Source organism: Opisthocomus hoazin, unplaced genomic scaffold (genome assembly GCF_030867145.1).
Source record: "Opisthocomus hoazin isolate bOpiHoa1 unplaced genomic scaffold, bOpiHoa1.hap1 HAP1_SCAFFOLD_56, whole genome shotgun sequence".
NCBI classification, from domain to species: domain Eukaryota; kingdom Metazoa; phylum Chordata; class Aves; order Opisthocomiformes; family Opisthocomidae; genus Opisthocomus; species Opisthocomus hoazin.
In genome coordinates, this window is record NW_027448988.1 from 576,203 (window position 1) to 597,522 (window position 21,320).

Below are 21,320 nucleotides of genomic sequence, written 5' to 3' on the forward strand. Positions count from 1 at the left end.
CAGTTTACAGTAGTCAGGCTTTTCACACCTTGGACTTTATATTTCAAGTAGCTCTTCAAAACCCTGTGTGAATCATAAAAATTTGGTTGTTTGTTTGTTTTTTTTTGTAGTGCTGCCAATACCGCTGTATCTTCTCCTGCTCTGGTGACTGCCACCGAACGTTCTGAATCTTCCTCTCTGTCAGTGAGCCGTTTGTTGGAAGAGGAGGTAAGTTGATTTCAAGAGATGCAGGGATTCCTCTATTGTAGTGGAGCTTATTTTCCACCCCTTTGCATTTTTTCACAAGGGCTATCAGGTTGCTGTCCTAAGACAAGCAGCATTACCGAGTCTCCTGGGCCCCCAAAGGCAATCAATCCCCACCACTGGTAAGTCAGTATTACTTTAGAATTTCTTTTATCAATGATCTTCAGGTAAAGTGAATGGGATTTTGTTCTGTTTCCTCTCCCCGCTCCCAAAGGTCATCCCACGAGAGCCGGTACAATTCGCCCAGCAGGTGCCAGACCAGGCTGGGAACTGTGAGTATGGACAGAAATTCGGTGTATTACTACTTGTAACCTGTGAAATGAGGCTGTAACACGTAACTGATGCAACAGCAGATTTATAGTGACAGAAGTGTGCACAGATAGTTGTGGAGAATACAGATGGTAATTAATTTTTAAATGGCTTAACTGGAATTGGCTTTAACAAAGGGGATCTGTGCTTGCAGTAAGATTATTTCAAGGAAATCTTTTTGAGGATCTCTTGAATTGGTGAAGGACTTTGACAGGAGGCGTGATGCTAATGAGCATACGCAGAATAATGGGAAATGATTCTTTAAAAAATCAGAACAGAAAAACTTGTGAAGAAAAAACTCAGGGTAGCTGACGTTTTCTACCCCCAAAAATCGCTGGGGCAGGAGTCTGGCTAGCTCTCTGCTGGCGATGCTGTCAGTCTCTTTCCGAGAGCAGTGGCACTGAGTCCTGGTACGAGAGGCCGAGTTGAGAAGCTTTTTGATACGACTCTTGTTGAAATGCGGTCACTGTCCCTGGGTAGAGCTAGCGGTGTGTGCAGCATTTTGCTAGGACAGCTGGCTGGAAGTGTTGGTTAAGTAGTCCTGTCTGTAGGAGCGCAGTGCAAGTATTTTACGTCCCGCACAGACTGCCAAAGAAGTAGTGAAGTTCAGCAGACTGAGCTGGCATTTTAAAATGGAGCTTTACTGACTTCAGGCTAAATGCTGTTTTCCTGATGTTTGATACTGCACTGTAGCCATTCAGAGTTGCTCTTTCTGCATCTCACTGCAACAAAAACGATTTGCACTGCGAGTAGTGGTGGAGTCGTTAAAAATGTGCGTGCTCACGTACCAGTAAGGCCAGTATACACCACCTTGAATCAATCAGTGGCTGTGGTAGTTCATGCGCCAGAGGGGAGTGGAAAAGACTGACCCTTCCTGCATGTTTTCACACTAACAAGCAGCAGCTGTTCTGTCTGGTGAGCAGAACCTTTCCCACGTCATCAGGTTCTGCAATTTGCAGTAGCATTATGTCGGCAGCTGCGTGAATCTTTGACGTGAGCATATAGACAGGAAGAATAAACCCTAACCGAATTTGGGAGGAAAAAAAACTGTCGAGAGTGACTGTTTTGAATGAACTTCTATTTTTTTTTTCTTTTTTTTTAAGGTCCAAGTCTCCGTATAATACTTCACCTTGCTGCAGAAGATCACATACCTACTCCAAGTCGAGATCTGCCCGCTCGTGCTCCTCCTCTCGATCATTAAGGCGTTCCCACTCTCGTTCCCGCTCACCATCGCCGCCGTATCCAAGAAGAGGCAAAGGGAAGAGTCTAAAGCATCGCTCTCGGTCAAGGTCACACAGGTCTCAACATTCAAGGTCACGCTCACGCCCATGCAGAGGACAGCTTTCACAGTCAAGGTCTCCAGGGTTTAGAGGCCAGTCTCCCGCCAAATGGACTGCAGCTCGAAGGGGAGGAGAGAGGGAGCGTTTTAACAGAGGCACAGAAGGTCCATCCTGCGATCTGAAGGCTTACTGTGGCACTGAAAGCAGTACTGTTATTTCCAGTTTGACTGACTTTAGAATGGCCTTACTCTTAGTAATGGAATGACTTCAGATGGTGATAGCAAGTAACTTATTTCTTTTGCCTTTAATAAAAATATTAAGACATGATTTCAAATAATAAACAACATACAACAGAAAGAAACTTGATTTGATATGTTTTTAATTAGATGTGTTGCATATTACAAGCCATGTCAGGTCACTGGTAATCAGCCTTGACTTTGCTGTTCAAAAACAACAGGGCTAAACTTGATCAGTTCCCTGAAATCATTAATTAAAATAATAAAAGTCCCTGGGAAAAAAAATAGCAAAGAGTCATTCACAGCTCCAACAGATACCAGAGCAGGCCATCTGCACAGATTCAGTACAGCTGTATTTTTCAGCCCTTTGGTGACATTTGTATTGCATATGCACACCCCCAGCTCGTCCAGAACATCACACCGCAGGCAGAGTCAGGAGAGAGAAAACGTCCTTTTACTGTGGACACCGAGTGCGGGAGCCTGGCAGTCACAGGGGCTCCTCCAGGAGCAGGAAATCAGCACCTGCAGCGACACGGTCAGAGAGCACGGATCAACGCGCAGAGGCAGCAGCAGCCGCGGCTCGGTTCCCCTGTCTCTGGGAACACAGCGCACAGGGAGCTGTCGACAGCCCAGCAGACAGAGCTGCTGCCGGCAGTGGCTGCGCGGTGGCTCTGGCACCTTGTCCCCACGGGCGATGCTCTCGCAGAGCTGTGCGTGCGCAGAGAGGCCCCGTGCCCCTGTGCCAGGCAGCGGGGCTCCGTCGGGAGCCCCCGGGAGCTGCCGTGGGGTCCTTCCCAAACCCTGCGCAGCACCAGCCCGAGCTGCACTGCCTCAGAGCAGCGCTCAGAGCTGGGAAAGACGGGCAAATGAGCCCGGCACACACCTGGGCTTCTGCACTCGCTGGACCCTCCTGCTTTTTTCCACTCCCCGTCTTTTTCTCTCTTGCTTATTTTCTTCTCTTGCTGGCATTCCCTCTCCTCTGCCCACACCTCTTTTCTCTTTCTTTTTCTTCAGTGTTCATGTTCCTGGGGGGAGCCTGCAAACCTTTCCATCCCACAGTGGGATTAGATAGGGGAAACCAGGACCCACTGGAATCAGTTCTGCATTTCACCAGAGCTGACTCCTTTTACCTGCTTTCGTCCAAAGGCTCTTTGGTCCTTCCGCGCATACCGGGGAGTCGAGCGGTGTCCCTGGGCTGGCAGGAGGCGAAGTGACAGGTGCCTACACCAGAAATGGCGGCGTCAGCAGGTGGCAAGGGGCGCCCAGGAGTCGTCAGTGACCGTTTGGCAAACAGGCTTTGCTTGGGAAATAGGTCTTGCTGTAGAAAATTTGGAGGTATTTCCTTTGATTAAGCACACGCCTAACACATTTGAGGAACAACCTTTCCAGTTTCACCTACAATGTATCACCCCAAAGAAAAAAAAACACCAAACCCACAGAAACCCAGCAGGGATGGAACGCCAGGAAGAGGCCCAGCAGCCACTTGGACTCATCAGGAACCGCCCTCCCACACCAGACACATTGTCCCAGTGGTGGTGGAGCTGCCGTACCTCTGCCGTTTCCGATCCCACCACCGCTGTGGATGTGCCCATGGGCGCGGGCGACTGCTCAGCTGGGGGACCAGAGAGGTCAGCCACCTCCTCCCCAAAGATTTCTCCGCAGTTCTCGGTCATAAACTCCACCAGTGTCTTCACCTGCACACAGCAAAGCCTTGCTCTCAGCGCAGGGGCAGGCAGGCAGCCTCTCCCACTCCTGACCCTTGCTTCGACGCAGCAGGCTGTTGCTGTGGGGCTGCTCTTCCAGGCAGCCACCCCACCAGCGTCTGCTGGAGAGAGGGGGCAGCCAGGGACCTCTCCACAGCCCAGCTCTGATCACCATCCGGCTGCAGCCGTCCCGCTTCAAGAAAGCGTACCTTCTCCGTCACCTCCAGCATGGCCTCCAGCGGCAGCAGCTCCTCGTTGGGTGGGCTCAGCAGGTTTGGCCCAACGCGGATGGCCAGGCTGATGACGCTCATCCTGCTGCTGGCTGCGTGCTGGCCGATGTGCTGGAGGAGGGACAGCAGCCGCTTCAGGAGGACAAGATTTGCTGCAGGCAATCTGCCGGCCACCCTGAGGGAACAGGAACACCACGATGACAAAGCAGCTGTTGCCCCAGCCCTCCTCCAAGCTTGCCAGAGGCAGCTGGGAGCCAGTGGCTGTGTTGCGCAGCTCTCCAGGGGCTCTCACAAAATCACAGAATCACAGAATGGTAGGGGTTGGAAGGGACCTCTGTGGGTCACCCAGCTCAACCCCCTGCCCAAGCAGGGTCACCCAGAGCAGGCTGCACAGCACCGCGTCCAGGCGGGGCTGGAATATCTCCAGAGAAGGAGACTCCACAACCTCCCTGGGCAGCCTGGGCCAGGGCTCCGTCACCCTCAGAGGGAAGAAGTTCTTCCTCACCACGCAGTGCACAGGAACACAGTGCAGAAATCAGGAACATGAAATAAAACGAGGAGCTGGCATGTGACTGCTAGTGACATGTGCTGTGACAGTTAACGAGTGCGTCCCGTGTGACACAATTCCTTCAGAGGATGATGTCGGAGTAACCCAGAGGTGTTTTTCTCCCCTCTCCCTGTTCCAGGTTTCCTCCAGTAATCGCCAGTCTGATGCGACTCATCCGACGGAAGCTTGCCAGCAGCCGTCACTGTTCCTGCTCGTGGAGGTGAGTTTCTTGTGACAGGGCTGTCTGCCCCAGCGTTTCCTTTTCCGAAGCATCTGATGTTCAGCTGAAAGAGAAATCAGAAATCTTCCACTAAAATTCACGCTTTTCTTTGTTCGTTCTGTTTGGGTTTATGGTCCTGGATTGTTTATCAGCTGGGTAGGTGCAGGAGCGCGTGTGTAGGAACACGGTGGAAACCCTGGAGCAGTGATGGAGCTCTGGTTTCAGCAGCAATGGAGGGATGTGTCATGCCTGCACCCGGTTTTGAACCAGCGTCGCAGTAACTAAAGTTTTTGCATGTGTTACGTGATGGATGTTACATGATGTCCTTCATCTGTTGTGGCTGCTTTAGTTCTTGACTCCATCAAAATCAGCTGTAGTGCTGGAAGCTGCAAAATGTTCTCCTCTTCTTGTGTTATTTGGTGGTTATTCCAACCACCAAACAGCTCTGTGTGGCTGTGCTTTAGCTTTGCAATGTGCAACATTTATGTCAGCAGAGTTCCAGTAATTGCTAGAAATGCAACTGTGGTGTTTGGTTTGGTTGTTGCTTTTTTTTTAAAGTATAAACTATTTCCTCAAAGTTTTAGTGGATTTCATTGGCCAAAGTCACAAGGCATGATTGCACCTTGATTTCATTCAAGCTGTTCCAAGGGAAAGTACTGAAAAATGCTACAGAATCTCTTTCAGCTTCCCCTCCTCCCCACCCCGCTACTAAAGCTGCTGTTGCTCTTTCAGACAGAAGGGCTGTCATTTTCACAGGGTGTCTTTGTCAAGTTTGGCAAAAATCCCGTTCCTGGCTGTGCCACTCCTTCCTGGGTCCTGTCTGTGTGCACACACGACTGTATTCAGTGGGTGGAATTACGGGAAGGAGTTTGCAGCAGGCTGCTGTCGGCCATGGGCAGTGCTATGGAGTAGTTATTTCTGCAGTAGCCAAGTAGAGCTGTGAGGAACTGGGAAGCGTGCTGAGGTCTGACGTGCCTGGAGACGTTTGGTGATGTAGACGTAGCATGGGGTTCTTTCTTCCTTACAGCCTCTCATCTGTCTGTCTGTCTGTCCCAAGGGCTGGAGGCGTCAGTTAAACCCAGTGGCTTTCCACCACAGATGGTGAAAATCTCAGGAGTACGACTTTGGTGGGTCCTGTCGGCACGCGGGCAAGGGCACTGGTCTGCCAAGATGATGTGACATCCTCAGAAGAGTTTGGTGTCTTTTCTCACTTTTGGAGTGTTGCCAAGTTACACTCTGGGCTTTCTCATTCTGCTCTGATCTTGCAGAAGCTCGGTCCTTCTTTGTCCCTCTCCTGGGTACCTTTCTGGAAAGCCATTCCAGAGGCCCGTGGTGTCTGAGCAGGGGCTGTGTCCCTTCGCGCGGTGGCTGTTGGCGAGCTGCCAGCTCACAGGGGCTGGTGGCTGTCACCCTCCTTGCTGTGTGAGGGACAGGGAGCAGATGGGACCCCGTGCTCTCCTGGCCTGCCTGGATGTGTGCTTGGCAGATGTGAGCAGATGGAGATGGCTGCTTTGTTGAGAAGAAACAAGAGTACCTCTGAGATTTAGTCAGTTAAATGCTCAGCTGTTAGGAAAGAAAGAAAAGGCTTCCAGAGGGTGGAAGGCAGGGTGTGGGGGGGCGCCCCGGGGCATGCTGGGAGCTGTAGTCCTGGGGCCTGCCCTGGGGCAGGGGCTGCTGCTGGCCATGTTGGTTCCCGGGGCATGCTGGGAGCTGTAGGCCCGGGGCAGGGGCTGCTGGGTGGCCATGTTGGTTCCCGGGGCATGCTGGGAGCTGCAGGCCCGGGGCAGGGGCTGCTGGGTGGCCATGTTGGTTCCCGGGGCATGCTGGGAGCTGCAGGCCCGGGGCAGGGGCTGCTGGGTGGCCATGTTGGTTCCCGGGGCATGCTGGGAGCTGCAGGCCCGGGGCAGGGGCTGCTGGGTGGCCATGTTGGTGTGGCAGGGACAGGATCCACTCCAGGCCCCGGCTGAGGTGAGGGCTGGGGCTGCCCGTGAGGGGAGCGGGGCCGTGGGGCGGGCACTGGGGGCTGTGCTGCCTGCTGGCCACGCGAGGGGGGCGGGGGGGAGCTCCCCGCTGGAGCTGGGCCCGGCCGGGGCAGCCCCGGGGGGGAGCCCAGAGCTGGGGAGGGGCAGGGGACGGAGACGGAGCCCCCGGGCACAGGCACCAGCGGGCTTGTGGGCTGAGCAAGGGAAGGCAGAGCTGCTCCTCTGTGTGTTGCCTTTCCCTCTGCTCCCTTCTCCCCTCCCTGTGTGTTGCCTTTCTCTCTGCTCCCTTCTCCCCTCCCTGTCCCTCGGTGAGGCTGGTGTCCTTCCCTGGTGTCCTTCCCTGGTGAGGTGAGCTCCCAGCCCGGGCTGAGGGAGAGAGAAAAGGGGTGAGGGGGGAGGGGTCGCAGCCCTGAGTGTGCAAGTTTCATACAGACGCCCGGTTCTGAAGATACAGCGTGTGTGTGGGTCAGCGTTCCTGAAGATTTTTTTTCCTGGTTGATTTGATGCAGCGTGGTACATTTTGGTGGGAACACGGGGATGATGTATCCGAAGTTGCTGAAAATGAGGTGATCCTGGTCATAGGTATTATTTCTTTGCCTGTTCTGGGAGCATCATTCTGCATGTATTGCTAAATGTATGTCTTCATTTCATTGAAACTGCAGTGTAAAACTGGAAATATTGTACCTGCAAAAGAATGGGAACAGCTGTCCTTGTTCGCCAAGGTGAGCAGAGAAGCAGTGGGGAGCAGTTTGCAGGATCAGAACTTCAGCCTGCTCTGGGTGATAGACCCTCAGGTGGGTAAAGAGAAACCTCGCTTTTTGAAATACAACTCTTCCTATCATGGTATTTCTTTTGTTCGGTTGTGTTGGCAGTCAGACTCTAAACATGTGATTAAACTGTTAAAAATCAAGCTATTTAAGGATTCTTTACTGTCTTAAATCTCATTACAAGCAGTGCACTGTGTTGCCCTGTGGATACTGCATTCTCATGAGTGACCTGACTGGAAGTTTTCCTTTTCTTTCTAGTACAGGGATGCATTTATGAAGGCAAATCCAGGGTACAAGTGGTACCCCACAACAAACCACCATGTGACGGCTCAGACATCCCCTGTTGCAAACAGGAGAAATCCATGGGCTTTGCCTCAGACTCTGGGAGAGATTCACTAAGCCTGAGGAAAGAGACTACAAGGTGAAGAAGTGCCCCAGCGTCACTTCAGCGTGGCAGGTGAGATTTCCACCCATGTTGCTCAAACACAGCAGCTTCAGTTTGTTTGAGGATGCGGTGTTGGAATTGAACTGCAAGAGCAGTTTTCTCTACTGCACGTAGTACTGTAGTGCTGATACCTTTCATGTCCCAAATGCGGTTGCCAAGACTCGAGTTAAAACTCTGCATAACAACCTAAAATTTTCCTTAGTGCATGATTGTTTTGAAGAGTCAAGTCCCGATCTGTGGCATATCATAACGCACACCCTGTATTGGGTCCAGATTTGACTGAAGCTTATTTCAGGGCTATCTGCTGTTGAGGATTTTCATTTTCTAGTCAAAAGGGAAAACGATGGTTAGAGTGATTCACAGATCCGGTAATAACCTGACAGCACAATGTATGCTGTTAACCAGGTGTCCTTTATTACGGCGCCGGGCACAGGGGGGATCTCTCCTCCAAACGTGTGCGCCTAACACCCTTTAATTTCAGGTTAAATAGAACTACAATATGCATATTAATCGTTATATTTCCGAGAGCGTATGAATCTATTCCAGTTCTCCTTTAGCAGGTGTATTAGAGCTCCTGGGTGGTCTCTGGTGGTCTTAGGTCGTTACTTCATCTCTTTCGGTAGTCTTCCTCACTTGCCCGTGAGTTACATCCGGGGCGCTGCGCATGCTCGGTTCGTTCTATCTCGTTGCAAAACTGCAAAGCTGCTTTTCGCTGGTTCTTGGTCGCAGCTCCTGCTCTTGTCACAGTCTTGTCCTTGCTAAGTTTGCTAATCTATAAGGAGAGCTTGCAACTTCCACACAGGTGCTTTGTTAAAACTAAAACTAGAAAATACCACTGCAGCTACTTTGGTAAAGTGTCATGTTTCTTATTATTCCTTCTATCAAGAGGTGTTAAAGTTCTTCTGGATGAATGTACCACAGGCGAAAACTTTTTGTATTCAAATCAGTAGAACTGCTATTTAACTTCACTTAAAGAGTGCCCTGTTGTCTATTACATCTTGGAGAGGAAAACATAAAAAAAAATCAGATCTGTGACTAAGTGTAGGTGCAGTGCCTGAACGAATGAAAAGCAGGTCATCTCTCACTGGTGTCCACAGACAGCAGAACTGTTGCAGTCCTGACCTTGAAATACAGAGACATTGACATTAAATACTGGCACCTTAAGAACCTTGGCTTTTACATTGTCTTTCTATATCTCATTTTAGTTTGCTGCCACTCTTTTGTTTTGTTTGTCCCTTGACTTCCTTCATCCTCCTCCCTACTTAGATCTTGTAGAAGGCTAAGTTTTTGAAATCATTTCCTGTATTTGTGGGTATTGCTTGTTTTGCTGTAGATCTCTAGCTTTTTGCATAGCCTTGCTATGTCTGTGTTCGTGTGCTGCCCTCAGGTTTTTAGGTTTTGCCTTGACTTCCTTAATCTTCCTCCCTAATTAAGTTTTCTTTCTAAGTCGAAGGGTTTCCAGAGTGCCCTTGCTTTCTACATTGTGTTACTGCAGCGGATTTAGTTTGCTGCCATGGGTTATTAGATTTGCCCTTCCTTAATCTTCCTCCCAATTTCAGTGTTCATATGAACTCTGAGGATTTCACATGTTGTTGTCTTCAAGAGTTTTGTGTCATTCCTTAGTGCTTACCTTTATTGTTCTATTATTTTTTTCGTTTTTCTTTTAATCTCTGTCGGTTTTTCACTTTTTGACATTCATTTCTTGGTCTTCCTTTCTGCTGTAGTCATTCTGTCTTGGTTTGTGTCTTTATCCTGGCTTTTTGCATTGTCTTTCCACAGCTGTTTCAGTCTGCTGCCACTCTTTTGTTTCGTTTGTCCCTTGACTTCCTTCATCCTCCTCCCTATTGAGATCTTATTGAAGGCTAAGTTTTTGAAATCATTGTGTGTATTTGTAGGTATTGCTAGTTTTGGTGTAGATCTTTATCTTTTTGCATATAGCCTTGCCATGTGTGCCTTAGTGTGCTGCCCTCGGTTTTTAGTTTTTACCTTGACTTCCTTAATCTTCCTCCCTGGTTAAGTTTCTTTCTAAGTCGAAGGGTTTCCAGAGTGCCCTTGCTTTCTACATTGCGTTTCTGCAGCGGATTTACTTTGCTGCCATGGGTTATAAGTTTTGCCCTTTACTTCCTTAATCTCCTTCCTTATTTTAATGTTTGTGTGAAGTGTGAGGATTTCAAATCTGGTTTTCTTCAAGAGTTTTGTGTCATTCCTTAGTACTTACTTGTATTGTTCTATATTTTTCCTTTGTTTCTTTAATCTCTGTCGGTTTTTCACTTTTTGACATTCACTTTTTGGTCTTCCTTTCTGTTGTAGACATTCTGTCTTGGTTTGTGAAACTCCCCCAGGCACCAGTACAGGCTGGGGCGGCCCTGCTGGAGAGCAGCTCTGCGGAGAGGGACCTGGGTGTCCTGGTGGACGACAGGCTGACCATGAGCCAGCAGCGTGCCCTGGCTGCCAAGAAGGCCAATGGCATCCTGGGGTGCATTAGCAGGAGTGTGGCCAGCAGGTCAAGGGAGGTTCTCCTTCCCCTCTACACCCTAGTTAGGCCTCATCTGGAGTGCTCTGTTCAGTTCTGGGCTCCCCAGTTCAAGAAAGATGAGGAGCTACTGGAGAGAGTCCAGAGGAGGGTTAGGAGGATGATGAGGGGACTGCAGCATCTCTCCTACGAGGAAAGGCTGAGGGAGCTGGGCTTGTTCAGCCTGGAGAAGAGAAGGCTGAGAGGGGACCTTAGAAATGCCTCTAAATATCTGCAGGGTGGGGGTCAGGAGGACAGGGCCCAACTCCGTTCAGTGGTGCCCAGCGATAGGACAAGGGGCAACGGGCACAAACTGGAGCAGAGGAAGCTCCAGCTGAACACGAGGAAGAACTTCTTGCCTCTGAGGGTGACAGAGCCCTGGCCCAGGCTGCCCAGGGAGGCTGTGGAGTCTCCTTCTCTGGAGATATTCCAGACCCGCCTGGACGTGATGCTGAGCAGCTTGCTCTGGGTGACCCTGCTTGGGCAGGGGGTTGGACTAGATGACCCACAGAGGTCCCTTCCAACCCCGAACATTCCGTGATTCCGTGACCCACAGAGGTCCCTTCCAACCCCCAAACATTCCGTGATTCCGTGACCCACAGAGGTCCCTTCCAACCCCGAACATTCCGTGATTCCGTGACTCACAGAGCGCCCTGGCAACCCCCAAACATTCCGTGGTTCCGTGGTTCAGTTGAGTGTGCAGGGAGCGTGCAGGGAGTGTGCAGAGAGGCCAGGCGTGCACAGGGAGCAAGTCGTGAGCGTGGAGCGTGAGCAGTGACCATGCAAGGAGCATGCGGTAAGTGTGCATTAAGCGTGCAGTGAGTGTGCAGACAGGCCAGGAGCGTGCAGGGAGCTTTCTACGATGGCACGACTGGTTGGGTAGAGGAGGGGAGAGCCGTGGGTGATGTCTGCCTCGACTTCAGCAAGGCTTTCGACACGGTCTCCCATCACATCCTCCTAGGGAAGCTCAGGCAGTGTGGGCTGGACGAGTGGTCGGTGAGGTGGATTGAGAACTGGCTGAATGGCAGAGTTCAGGGGGTTGTCATCAGCGGCGCTGAGTCTGGTTGGAGGCCGGTAACTAGCGGTGTGCCCCAGGGGTCAGCACTGGGCCCAGCCTTGTTTAACTTCTTCATCAGTGACCCGGATGAAGAGTTAGAGTGTACCCTCAGCAAGTTTGCTGATGACACCAAACTGGGAGGAGTGGTGGGTACACCAGCAGGCTGTGCTGCCATTCAGCGAGACCTGGACAGGCTGGAGAGGTGGGCAGAGAGGAACCTGATGAGGTTCAACAAAGGCAAATGCAGGGTCCTGCCCCTGGGGAGGAACAACCCCAGGCACCAGTACAGGCTGGGGCGGCCCTGCTGGAGAGCAGCTCTGCGGAGAGGGACCTGGGTGTCCTGGTGGACGACAGGCTGACCATGAGCCAGCAGCGTGCCCTGGCTGCCAAGAAGGCCAGTGGCATCCTGGGGTGCATTAGCAGGAGTGTAGCTAATTGGGGCGCCCTCGTTAGCAGCGCTAATGTAGAGCAGGGCGCTGATTGCCCCGGCTGCGAGGGGGGCGGGATTTGGGGGGGCTTGGGGGGTCCCGACCCCCCCACTCTGGCCCCACCGGCACTTTGGGGGGGGGGGGGCACACCCGAACTGCGGGGAGGGGGGCGGAGCGTGACGCGGTGCCCGGGAGGGGCGGGGCACGGGGGGGCGGGGCGATGGCGGCTCGGGAGGGGGCGAGCAGCCAATAGGCGGTGCAGGCGGTGACGTCATGCGCAGCCATTGGCCAGGCGCCGCCGCTCGGCGTGTGCGTTCTGAGCCCGGGTCGGCGTCAAGCGATACGTGGGGTGGGGGGGAGGGGAGGGGGGGACACCCGCGCCGTGACAGGCTCCCACGGTGCCACCCAGCCGGGGTGGGGCCGGGGTGGGGGGGGCTGTGCTGTGACCCCCTGCCGCGCGCAGGCCTCGCGGCTGAGCACCGCCCCGCTCGTGACATGTGTGGGCTGTGGGGAGGGGGGAACCCGGGGGGTGTCTGTGGGGCTCCCCGCACCCCGCCTGGTGCAGCCAGGGGGGGGGCTGTGGGGGTCCCCGCCCCTGGGCGCAGCGTGGGGGGTGGGGTGGGGGTGTGTCCCCGCGGGGGGGCGGTGTCACACAGTGGGGGCGGGGCGGGGGGGCGGAGCCGCCGCCATAAAGCTGCGGGGGGGGGGGCGGGGGCACGTCCCCTCCCGGCGGTGCGGAGCGATGCGGAGCGGAGCGGGCTGCGGTAACCCCGGCAGCGGCAGCTCTGCGGGGCCGGTGAGCGCCGGGGGGGTTTTGGGACCAGGGGGGCTCCGTGCGGGCCCCGTGCGGGCCACAGCCCCCTGACACCCGCCCCCCCGGTCTCCTCTCTCCACAGGTCTCGGCCTACCCTCGGCCCCCCCCCGATGCCTCTGCCCGCCCCTCCGCATCCCTCCCCCCCCTCCCGGTTTATTTTCCTGTTTTTGTTGGTTGGTTGGTTGGGCTTTTTCCTACCCCGCACCCCTCCCTTGTTTCTCCCTTCCCCCCGCCCGCAGCAAGATGGTGCAGAAGGAATCTGAGATCCCCGGTTTCCACCGCTCCTTCAAGGTAAGGGGGTGCTCCCCGCCCCCGTGATGCTCCGGAGGGGGTAGGGGGTTGGGGTGCTCCGGGGGGGGATGGGAGAGTGCGGGGTTGGGGTGCGGGTCTGCGGCGGCTGGATCCCCTGCCCGGAGTGGGGGGGGGGGGGGGGGGCACGGACACACATCAGCGACCTCCCCCTTCCCCCCCCCCCCCCGAGGAGGGAGGGGAGCGCTCAGGGTGCTGCCACCCAACCCGGGCCGCAGGACCCCCATGTCCCGCCGGCCCGGTGGTCGGGGTGCTCCCCGAGGGGAGGTCAGACACCCCCCCCACACCCCCCCCCCACAGCAAGGCTTTGCTCACCCCGCTGCAGCTCCCACGGGTGTCCCCCGTGGGGTGGGTCAGCAGGTGGGCTGCACGTCTGCGAGCAGGGGGTGGGGGGCTGCCGGGCCCAGCCCGGGACCTGTTGTGCGAGGGCCAGATCCTGGCAGGGGGGCTGTGGCCGGGGCACCAGGACCCCCGTCCCTCCCGGCCGCTGTCAGGCGAGGGGGGTGCGAGGGGGGGGTCTGGGTCCCCCAAACGCTCTCGTCAGCCGGGCAACTTCGTGGGAGCTTTGTTTAGTTTGGCTCCCGGGGTGCGAGGGATGCTGGGACCTCACCCGAAACCTGCCCGGCTTATTTTAGCTGACACCTAATCCTGCTTTGAGGACTTCTGGTTGGGGTTTGGGCCCCCCCTCCATCCCCCCCTCCATCCCCCCCTACGTTCCCCCACCCCGGGTGGTTGGGGACCAGGACGGGGGGGACACGGGGGACACCTCGGATGCGCTGCCGGAGCCGCCGCGCAGCGTCTGCCCTGTGTGTCCCATCCCCCAAACTTTTTGTGCGCCGGTGCTGCGGCAGCGGGCAGGGCCCCCTGTCCCCCGTGTACACCCCTGGTGCCCCCCCCCGGGAGGCCTCATCCTGCCCGTGGTGCAGGGACTTGGGCCCGAGCCGCTCATCCCCGCCATGACATGGGGGCCTTGGGGGGGGCTGGAGGGTGAAACCTCACTCCGCAAACCCTGATACTGTCTTTTTTTAGGGGGGTGGGGGGGGAATCTGGCCAAACGCTGCGCAGGAGCGTTTTCAGGCATCAGGAGTGGTGCTTGGTTGGGGGAGATGCTCGTGGCATCCCCGCACCGCGATGGGGACCCCCCGGCCCCTCGAGAGCCGCCCCGGCAGCAAACAGGCGCTTTCGGGCTGTTTCTGGCGGCAGTGGCCGGGGCTGGCTGCTCCCGCGCCGCGCTGGGGCTGGCAGCCGGCCCGGGCACCGGGGCACCGGGGCGGGTTGGGGAACGCCGCCGGGAGCTGCTGCCTCCACCCAAACAGATTTCGTAACCCCGCGGAGGACGGGGCCCTTTCGCCTCGCGGCCGGGTGCCCCCGGCACTGCCCCGTCCCGCGGTGGGGTGGCTCGGGGGGGGCTGAAGTTCCCCATGTCCCCTTTGGGGTGCTGGGGGCGGAGGCGCTGGGTTTGGGGTGGGGGAGGCAGTGGTTCCCACACCCATCGCCCATGTGGGGTGCAGGGAGGGTTGGGAGCGGGGACCGATCCTGCCAGGTCACAGGCATCACGCAGCCACGGGCACGGCGCTCACCGGAGCGGCGCTGAGTGGGCTCCGGCCCCCCGTGACCTTGCGGGGAGGCGGGAGGACGCGGTGCGGTGGCTCCGGAGCCCGTCCTGCCCTGTGGCTCTTCTTCCTCCCCCCCGGCTGTAGTTCAGGTCAGGGTGGATGTTCGGGGCTGGGTTGGTACGCGCAGCCCCAGTCCCTCTCATCATCGCCCGCGTGCCGGCCTGGGGCTGCTGGCGCAGAGGCATGACCCCGCGGCAACATCCCCGGCAGGAGACGTGGTCAAACCCTTCCTCCTCCTCCTCCTCCTCCTCCTCTTCCTCCGGCTCTGCTGCATCCCTCTGGCAGCAGCGCCGTGAGCCGGTGCCCTGCACGAGCAGAGCGTGTGCCAAGGCCAGCGGCGTGCCTGGACCGGGTGGGCGGCGGCGGCTGGTCCAGCAACTGCCGTCTCACTCGTGTTCTTGGCCCTTGCAGGAACAAAACCCCTTCGAGCTGGCGTTTGACCTGGAGCCCGTCTTCGAGTGCCCTGGACCTCGGGATGTCGGCCCTCTGCATTCCCCCGAAGGCGTTGAGGGGCTGCCCCAGGGGTGGCGATGCTGGGGGGAGCGCAGGGTGGCTGGGGGTGACTCAGGCCAGTGGCTTTGCTCCGGTGCAGATGTGCCTTTGAGTCAGCCCATCGACATCCCCAGCACCAAGAAAAGGAACAAGAAGCAGCACTGCAGAGCCACCGACAGCTTCTCCAGCAGGTTCGAAGGTGAGCGGGGCTGCCCAGGGACCCCAGGGGTCCCCCCCCGGGCTGCGGCAGGGCTGGGGCCCTCCTGGTGTCCCCAGGCTCGGGGACAGCCGTGGTGTCCCGTGCCGCGGTGGGGCCGGCAGCTCAGGCGCCCTCTCTCCTGCCAGATGTTTACTGGCTGCACGACGAGGTGCTGGGAGAAGGGGCCCAAGGCAGAGTCCAGTCCTGCGTTAACCTCGTCACCAACAAGGAGTACGCAGTGAAGGTAAAGCTCTGCGGCTTGGGGCTGCAGAGCCGGCTCCTGCCCACCCCCTGTCTCAGTTTCCCCTTCTGCCCTCCACATCCTGGGCTCCTGGCTCTCCTGGCTGTGCGGAGCTGGCACAGGACGACGGTTTCACGGGGTAGAGGGGATGGAGAGGGGCAGGAGCGGGGCAGGGCCAGGCCACGCAGGTGGCACGCTGTCCTCTGCCACCGCCCAGCTGCAGGACCTTGGTCAACCCCCTTAGCCACGCTCCTATCCCTGTAAATTAGGGCAGACACGAGATTAAATTAACGCTTGCGCCACGTCTAGGGACTTGGGGCAAGCAGGGGCATGTGGTGCGGCAGGGTGGCCAGCCCCCGCTCGCCCCAGGGAGGTCTTCGTGCCCCCGCGAACACTAGAGGGGTCAGGGTGAGCCAGCTGCTTTTTGGGGCTGGGGATGGTGGTGCCGTGTCCCTGCACCCCACAGGCTCCCAGTCACGGCGTGGGGGGGCTGGGACAGGCCCTGTGTCCAAACGCAAGGGGCACTTGGCTTCCCCTGTTGCCCCGGGGTGCTTTTGGGTGCCCAAGGAGGGAAACTGAGGCAGGGGGAGGGCTGCATGGTGGTTGGGTGTTCAGTGTGCCCCAAAGGGCTGGGGGTCAGTGAGACCACCCAGCTCTCCCCCGCGGGTGGAGACCCCCTGCTCACCCCATGGCACGTCCACCAGGCACCCGCTGTGCCAGCGCCCGGCGGGGCGAAGGGCCGTGCTCCGCTGCCGGGGCGGCTGCGCCGGGGCTCGGCCGCAGAGCTCGCCTTGGCTGCAGGCCCCGGGAGGGAGCGGCTTGGCCCCGCTGCCGGGAACAGCCTGTTCTGCTGCCTTAACCTCTTCAGGCACCCCCCGCCTGCCTCTGCCCGGCCCCGGGGGTCCCCAGCGCAGGGTGGGTTGGGGCGCAGTGGTTGCCGGCCCCGGTCCCTCCCCAGCAGCGGTGCCTCTCCCTGAGTCTCGCCCGCTTTGCCTTGCAGATCATCGAGAAGCGCCAGGGCGACGTCTGCAGCGGGGTCTTACGGGAGGTGGCGATGCTGAATCTGTGCCAGGGACACAGGTACCGCAGGGCAGCCGCCGTCCCCATCCCCCACCGTGGCACAGGGCGCGGGCTGAGACCGGGCTGACGCTCGAGACACCCATGGGCGGCAGGCAGGCCGCCCTCCTGCGCGGCTCTCCCTCCGCGTGGCCTCGCCGGGAGCATCCCGAGGCGACGTGGAGCCGCTTGCCATGACGACGGGGCCGCGGCGGCCGAGTTGGAGCGGTGCCGAGGGGCGAGCCGAGCTGCCGCCGCGGCGTTCGCCGTCCCGCCGCAGAGAGCTGCTGAGCGGGGCTGTTTCTGGAGCGGGGCGAGCGAGCCAGGAGTGTCTGCGAGCAATTAGGGAGCAGGGCCCGGCGCTGGAAGCCCCTCTCCCCACTGGAATGTGGCCGGGGGCCCCAGCCGCGTGGTTTCAGTCGCTGGAAACCCGATTTTCTCCTCCGTTGGCCCTGCCCCGGGGAGCCGTGTGGGGTGGGGGGCTGCGGGGAGGGGGGGACCCCGCGATCTTTTTAGGGGGATGCCAGGCTGACGCCGCTGTCCCCGCAGGAACATCCTGCAGCTGATCGAGTTCTTCGAGGAGGAGGAGAGGTTTTACCTGGTGCTTGAGAAGATGAGGGGAGGTGAGTGTGGTGCCGGGGCGGGGGGAGCGGGGGCGGCAGGAGCCCCCCCAACACCCACGAGCCCCCACTCCGCTCTCGCCCGGCCGCAGGCTCCATCCTTACCCACATCCAACGGAGATGCCGCTTGAACGAGCTGGAGGCCAGCACGGTGGTGCGGGACATCGCCAGCGCCCTGCACTTTTTGCACAGCAAAGGTGAGCCGAGCCACCCCGGGGTGCAGCCGTGCCCCCCCCAGCCGGGGGGTGCTGCCCCCCCCTCCTGCCCAGGGAGCAGGGGCCGGTGCCGGCCGCGGGCGCGCAGGGTCAGGCCCGGCTGCGTCGTGTTGTCGCGGTGCGGAGTCTGCTCCTCCGGTTTGGCCGGGACTCTGGGCCAGCAGCAATTTGTGCCCTTCGCCATGACGCGGGCGGTGATTTGGGGTGGGGAGGGAGGGGTCCCTGCGCCGCCCCCAGACCTTCTGCTGTGGAAATCTTGGGGGGGGGGGGGGGGGGCAGGCTTTTCCACTCATCGCCTCTTCTCCCCCCTCCCAGGAATTGCTCACAGGGATCTAAAACCGGGAAATATTCTGTGCGAGCGCCTGGACCAGGTGAGCGGGGAGCAGGGGGTGGTGCCGGGGCTGGGGGGGCCCTGGTTCCCCGCGGGGGATGCTGCTGCGGCAGCTGGGGCGCGAACGCGGGGCTGAGGGTACCCGGGGGCTGCTGGGGGGGGTCACTGACCGCTGCTCCCCCCCTCCCCAGGTCTCCCCGGTGAAGATCTGTGACTTCGGCCTGGCAAGTGGCATCAAACTGAAGGGGAATTGCTCCCCCATTTCCACCCCGGACCTGCTCTCGCCGGTAAGCGTGCAGACCATGGGGCAGGGGGGGTATAATGTTGATGGGGGGGGGTGCTGGGGGGGGGGTGGGTGTTGTGGAATGTCCATGGAGGGGGGAATGTCCCTGGTGGGGCTCCCCCAGGCTTTGGGGCTGCGTGCAGCCCCCCGCTGCTCGTCGCTCCCGTCACTGCAGGACCCCCCTCGGCAGTGGCAGGCGAGATGCGGTTCTGTAACGCGGGGGGGCCGGGCAGCGCAGGGGGGGCTGGCGCAGAGCCCGGGCTGCCGTGAGCCTTAGCAACAGCCGGCCCCGGCGGAGGCGGCTGTGCAGAGGCTGCGCTTTCGGGGAGAAGTGGGTCAGGCGAGGGGCTGGGGGGGCCACCGTGATCCCCCCCACTCCGGTTGTGGGTGAGAGGGGGCTGGGGCTGCTTGCGTGCGGTGCAGCCCCTGCAGGGTGGGCACCCCGAAAGCTTCTGGGGTGCCCCTGCGTTGCAAGGAGCTGTCTCACATTTGGGGGGGGGCACATACCAAGCCTGCCCCCCCCTGCAGAAAGCCCTGCTCCCCTTATCACCAGCAGCAGGGCCCCCACCCATGCAGGTGTTGCCCTGTGCCCCGCTGTTTTCGGGGTGCTCACGGTGTTTCCAGGGTGCTCACGTGCTGGCTGGGGGCAGACCCTGGCCCACGCGGGGTGCCCAACAGCAGAGGGGGGGCCAAAACACCCCCCCCCCCCTTGTTCCTCCGCGTTTCCCCTCCGCCAGGGGGAGGACCTGAATTTCTGAGGTGTCCCGAGTTTCCCGTTCTCAGCAGCGGGGGCAGAGGGGGGTGGGTGCTGTGGTCCCTGCCGGGTGGAAGCCCATGCAGGGTTGCTGCGGGTTGGGCTTGCGTGGGTGTTTTTCTTCTTCTTGCGGTGGCATCAGCTGCCGAGGCCGGCGAGGCGTCTCGTTTGGAGGCCTCTCGTTATGTTACGGGGTGATTATCTGCTGGCTGCAGCTCTGCTCTCCCCTGGTCACGAGGCGGTGCGGGCTGCAGGTTGGGTCACGTGCGCTGGAAAGCCCCAGAGCCCCGGCAGCCGTGGGGGAACCATGGGGGAACGGGACTGCTGGCTCTCGCCTCGCGCCAGCGTTAACTCCTCCGGCACCCGGATCCGGCGCCCGCTGCGGCGGCCCTGCCCGCGTCAGGCAGGGGAACAGGCAGAGCCGGCTCCGTCCCCGCCGCCCGCCCGCCATGTCCCGGGCGATGGGACGGACGCTGCCCCGCTGAGCCGGCCCGGTGGCGGCAGTGCTGGGGGGCAGTCTGGGGGGGTGTTGCACCCCTTTAGGGTTTTATTTTTTTCGGGGTGGCAGGGCTGTGACATCCCCCGCGTGGCGATGGGAAACCTGGCCGGGATGATCTGCCCTGCCAGGACCAAACCCGGGAAGCGGCCGTGTCTGCACCCTCATTTTGGAGGGGGTAGCCCCTTAGTTCTGGCAGACACCCCCCCCCCTGCCTCTCAGCTCTGCCCCATCGCTCCCCTGTCCTTTGGGGCTCACCCCCGCCTCTCCCCGCAGTGCGGCACCCCCGAGTACATGGCCCCGGAGGTGGTGGAAACTTTATACGGTTACGAGGAGACGCCCACCTACGACAAGCGCTGCGACCTGTGGAGCCTGGGCGTCGTCCTGTACTTCATGCTGAGCGGGTACCCCCCCTTCGTGGGCCGCTGCGGCTCCGACTGCGACTGGGACAGCGGCAAGTCGTGCTACACCTGCGAGGTGCGTGGCGGACCCCGGCAGTGCCGAAACCCGCCGCTGGTTTGGCAGCACCCCTCCCAGCTCAGCCGCTTTTTTATTTACCCCCCCACCCAGGAGATGCTCTTGGAGAGCATCCAGGAAGGGAAGTACGAGTTTCCCGACAAGGACTGGGCGCACATCTCCTCTGGGGCCAAAGATCTCATTTCCAGGCTGCTGGTGACAGATGCCAAGAAGCGGCTCAGTGCGGCCCAGGTCCTGGAGCACCCCTGGGTGCAGGGGGTGAGTGCTGCTGCCCCCCCGCCCCCTCCACTCCCCAATGCCGGGGTGGGGGGACACCCCATTGCGGGGTGCTCGGCTCTGACCTGGCTGCGTTTCGTTGCAGTGTGCCCTGGATAACACCCTGCTGACCCCCATCATCTTGCAGAGGTGAGCGTGGGTGGCCCTGGGGTGGGGGTGGGGGACACATTCCAGCCCCCCAAATCCTGGCTCCTCTCCCCAGTGAGCTGCTCTCAGCTCTGCTTGGCTGCAGCTCTCGCCATCTGGGCAGCTGTTGCAGCACGTGATTCGGGCTGGAGCCGTGTTTTTGGTGCCTGACCCATCTGGCGTGGCATGCGCGTGAGGGGACACCCCGATATTTGCCCCCCAACCTCCCTCCAGCCCCCCGCATCCCACCCTGAGCTGCTTTCTCCCCGCAGGAAGAGCAGTGCCAAAGAGCTCACCTCCTTCGCCGCAGAGGCCGTCGCCGTCAGCCGCCAGCTGACATGGTGCGACAAGGATGAGGAAGAGGAGGCGGAGGAGGAAGCACGGCCCGTCACCATCAGTGCTACCTCGTGGGCCATGCAGCTCTACCCCCTCCTGAGTCCAAGCTGGTGGTCAAGCAGCGGCAGAAGTGCAACCTGGTCAAGGCGGTGGCTGCTGGGCAGCACCTGGTAGCCCCCGTGGTCGTGGTGGCTGACCAAGCGTGAGCTGCACCCCTCGGACCTGCTGTACCCCACGTCCCCCCCATCCTCCTTCTTTCTTCCCTCCCCCCCCAGCCCCCACCATTTCTGGCTAGTGACAAGATCAGGACTCGTCCCTGTGGCTGGTTTCCAGGGTTTTGCTGATCTTGTAGGTCTGGGGTTGGGAGGGTTTCTTGAAGATCTGTTTTTTAAGGTATTAAATCATTAAGGTTGCTTCACCCAGGACATCTGACTGACACACGGACTTTTGTTTCCCCGACTCTTGGTTTCTGCTCTGAGATTTTTTCCTCCCTCCCTGACACCAAAGGACTCTTTGTATCCGCGGCCGCTTTGCCGAGTTCAGCTCATTTCATGCTGTGAACAAAAGGCCCTCGGTCGTGTTTTCGACAACGGGAGTTGCGTTTTAACCTCGTCCCTCCCTTCGGAGCTGCGGGTCTTTCTCCGATGTTGGGGTCGATCCCACAAACCCCCCCTCCCGGGGGTCTGGGAGGCATCTCCCGGGCGCAGGGACCCCCGCCGT

At 59.1% G+C, this 21,320-nt stretch overlaps 1 protein-coding gene across 1 annotated transcript; it reads left to right on the plus strand.

The window, feature by feature from the left end:
• The first annotated feature begins 12,990 nt into the window (after positions 1-12,990).
• LOC142360040 (MAP kinase-interacting serine/threonine-protein kinase 2-like) lies at positions 12,991-21,095 on the plus strand. The gene is given in 14 exon segments (XM_075412336.1): positions 12,991-13,064; positions 15,110-15,148; positions 15,242-15,389; positions 15,536-15,633; positions 16,631-16,710; positions 17,236-17,309; positions 17,399-17,503; positions 17,837-17,892; positions 18,044-18,139; positions 19,662-19,862; positions 19,956-20,120; positions 20,224-20,267; positions 20,537-20,685; positions 20,688-21,095. Coding segments are annotated over 14 exon segments (1,422 nt in total). The 5' UTR covers positions 12,991-13,016; the 3' UTR covers positions 20,807-21,095.
• Positions 21,096-21,320: the final 225 nt, after the last annotated feature.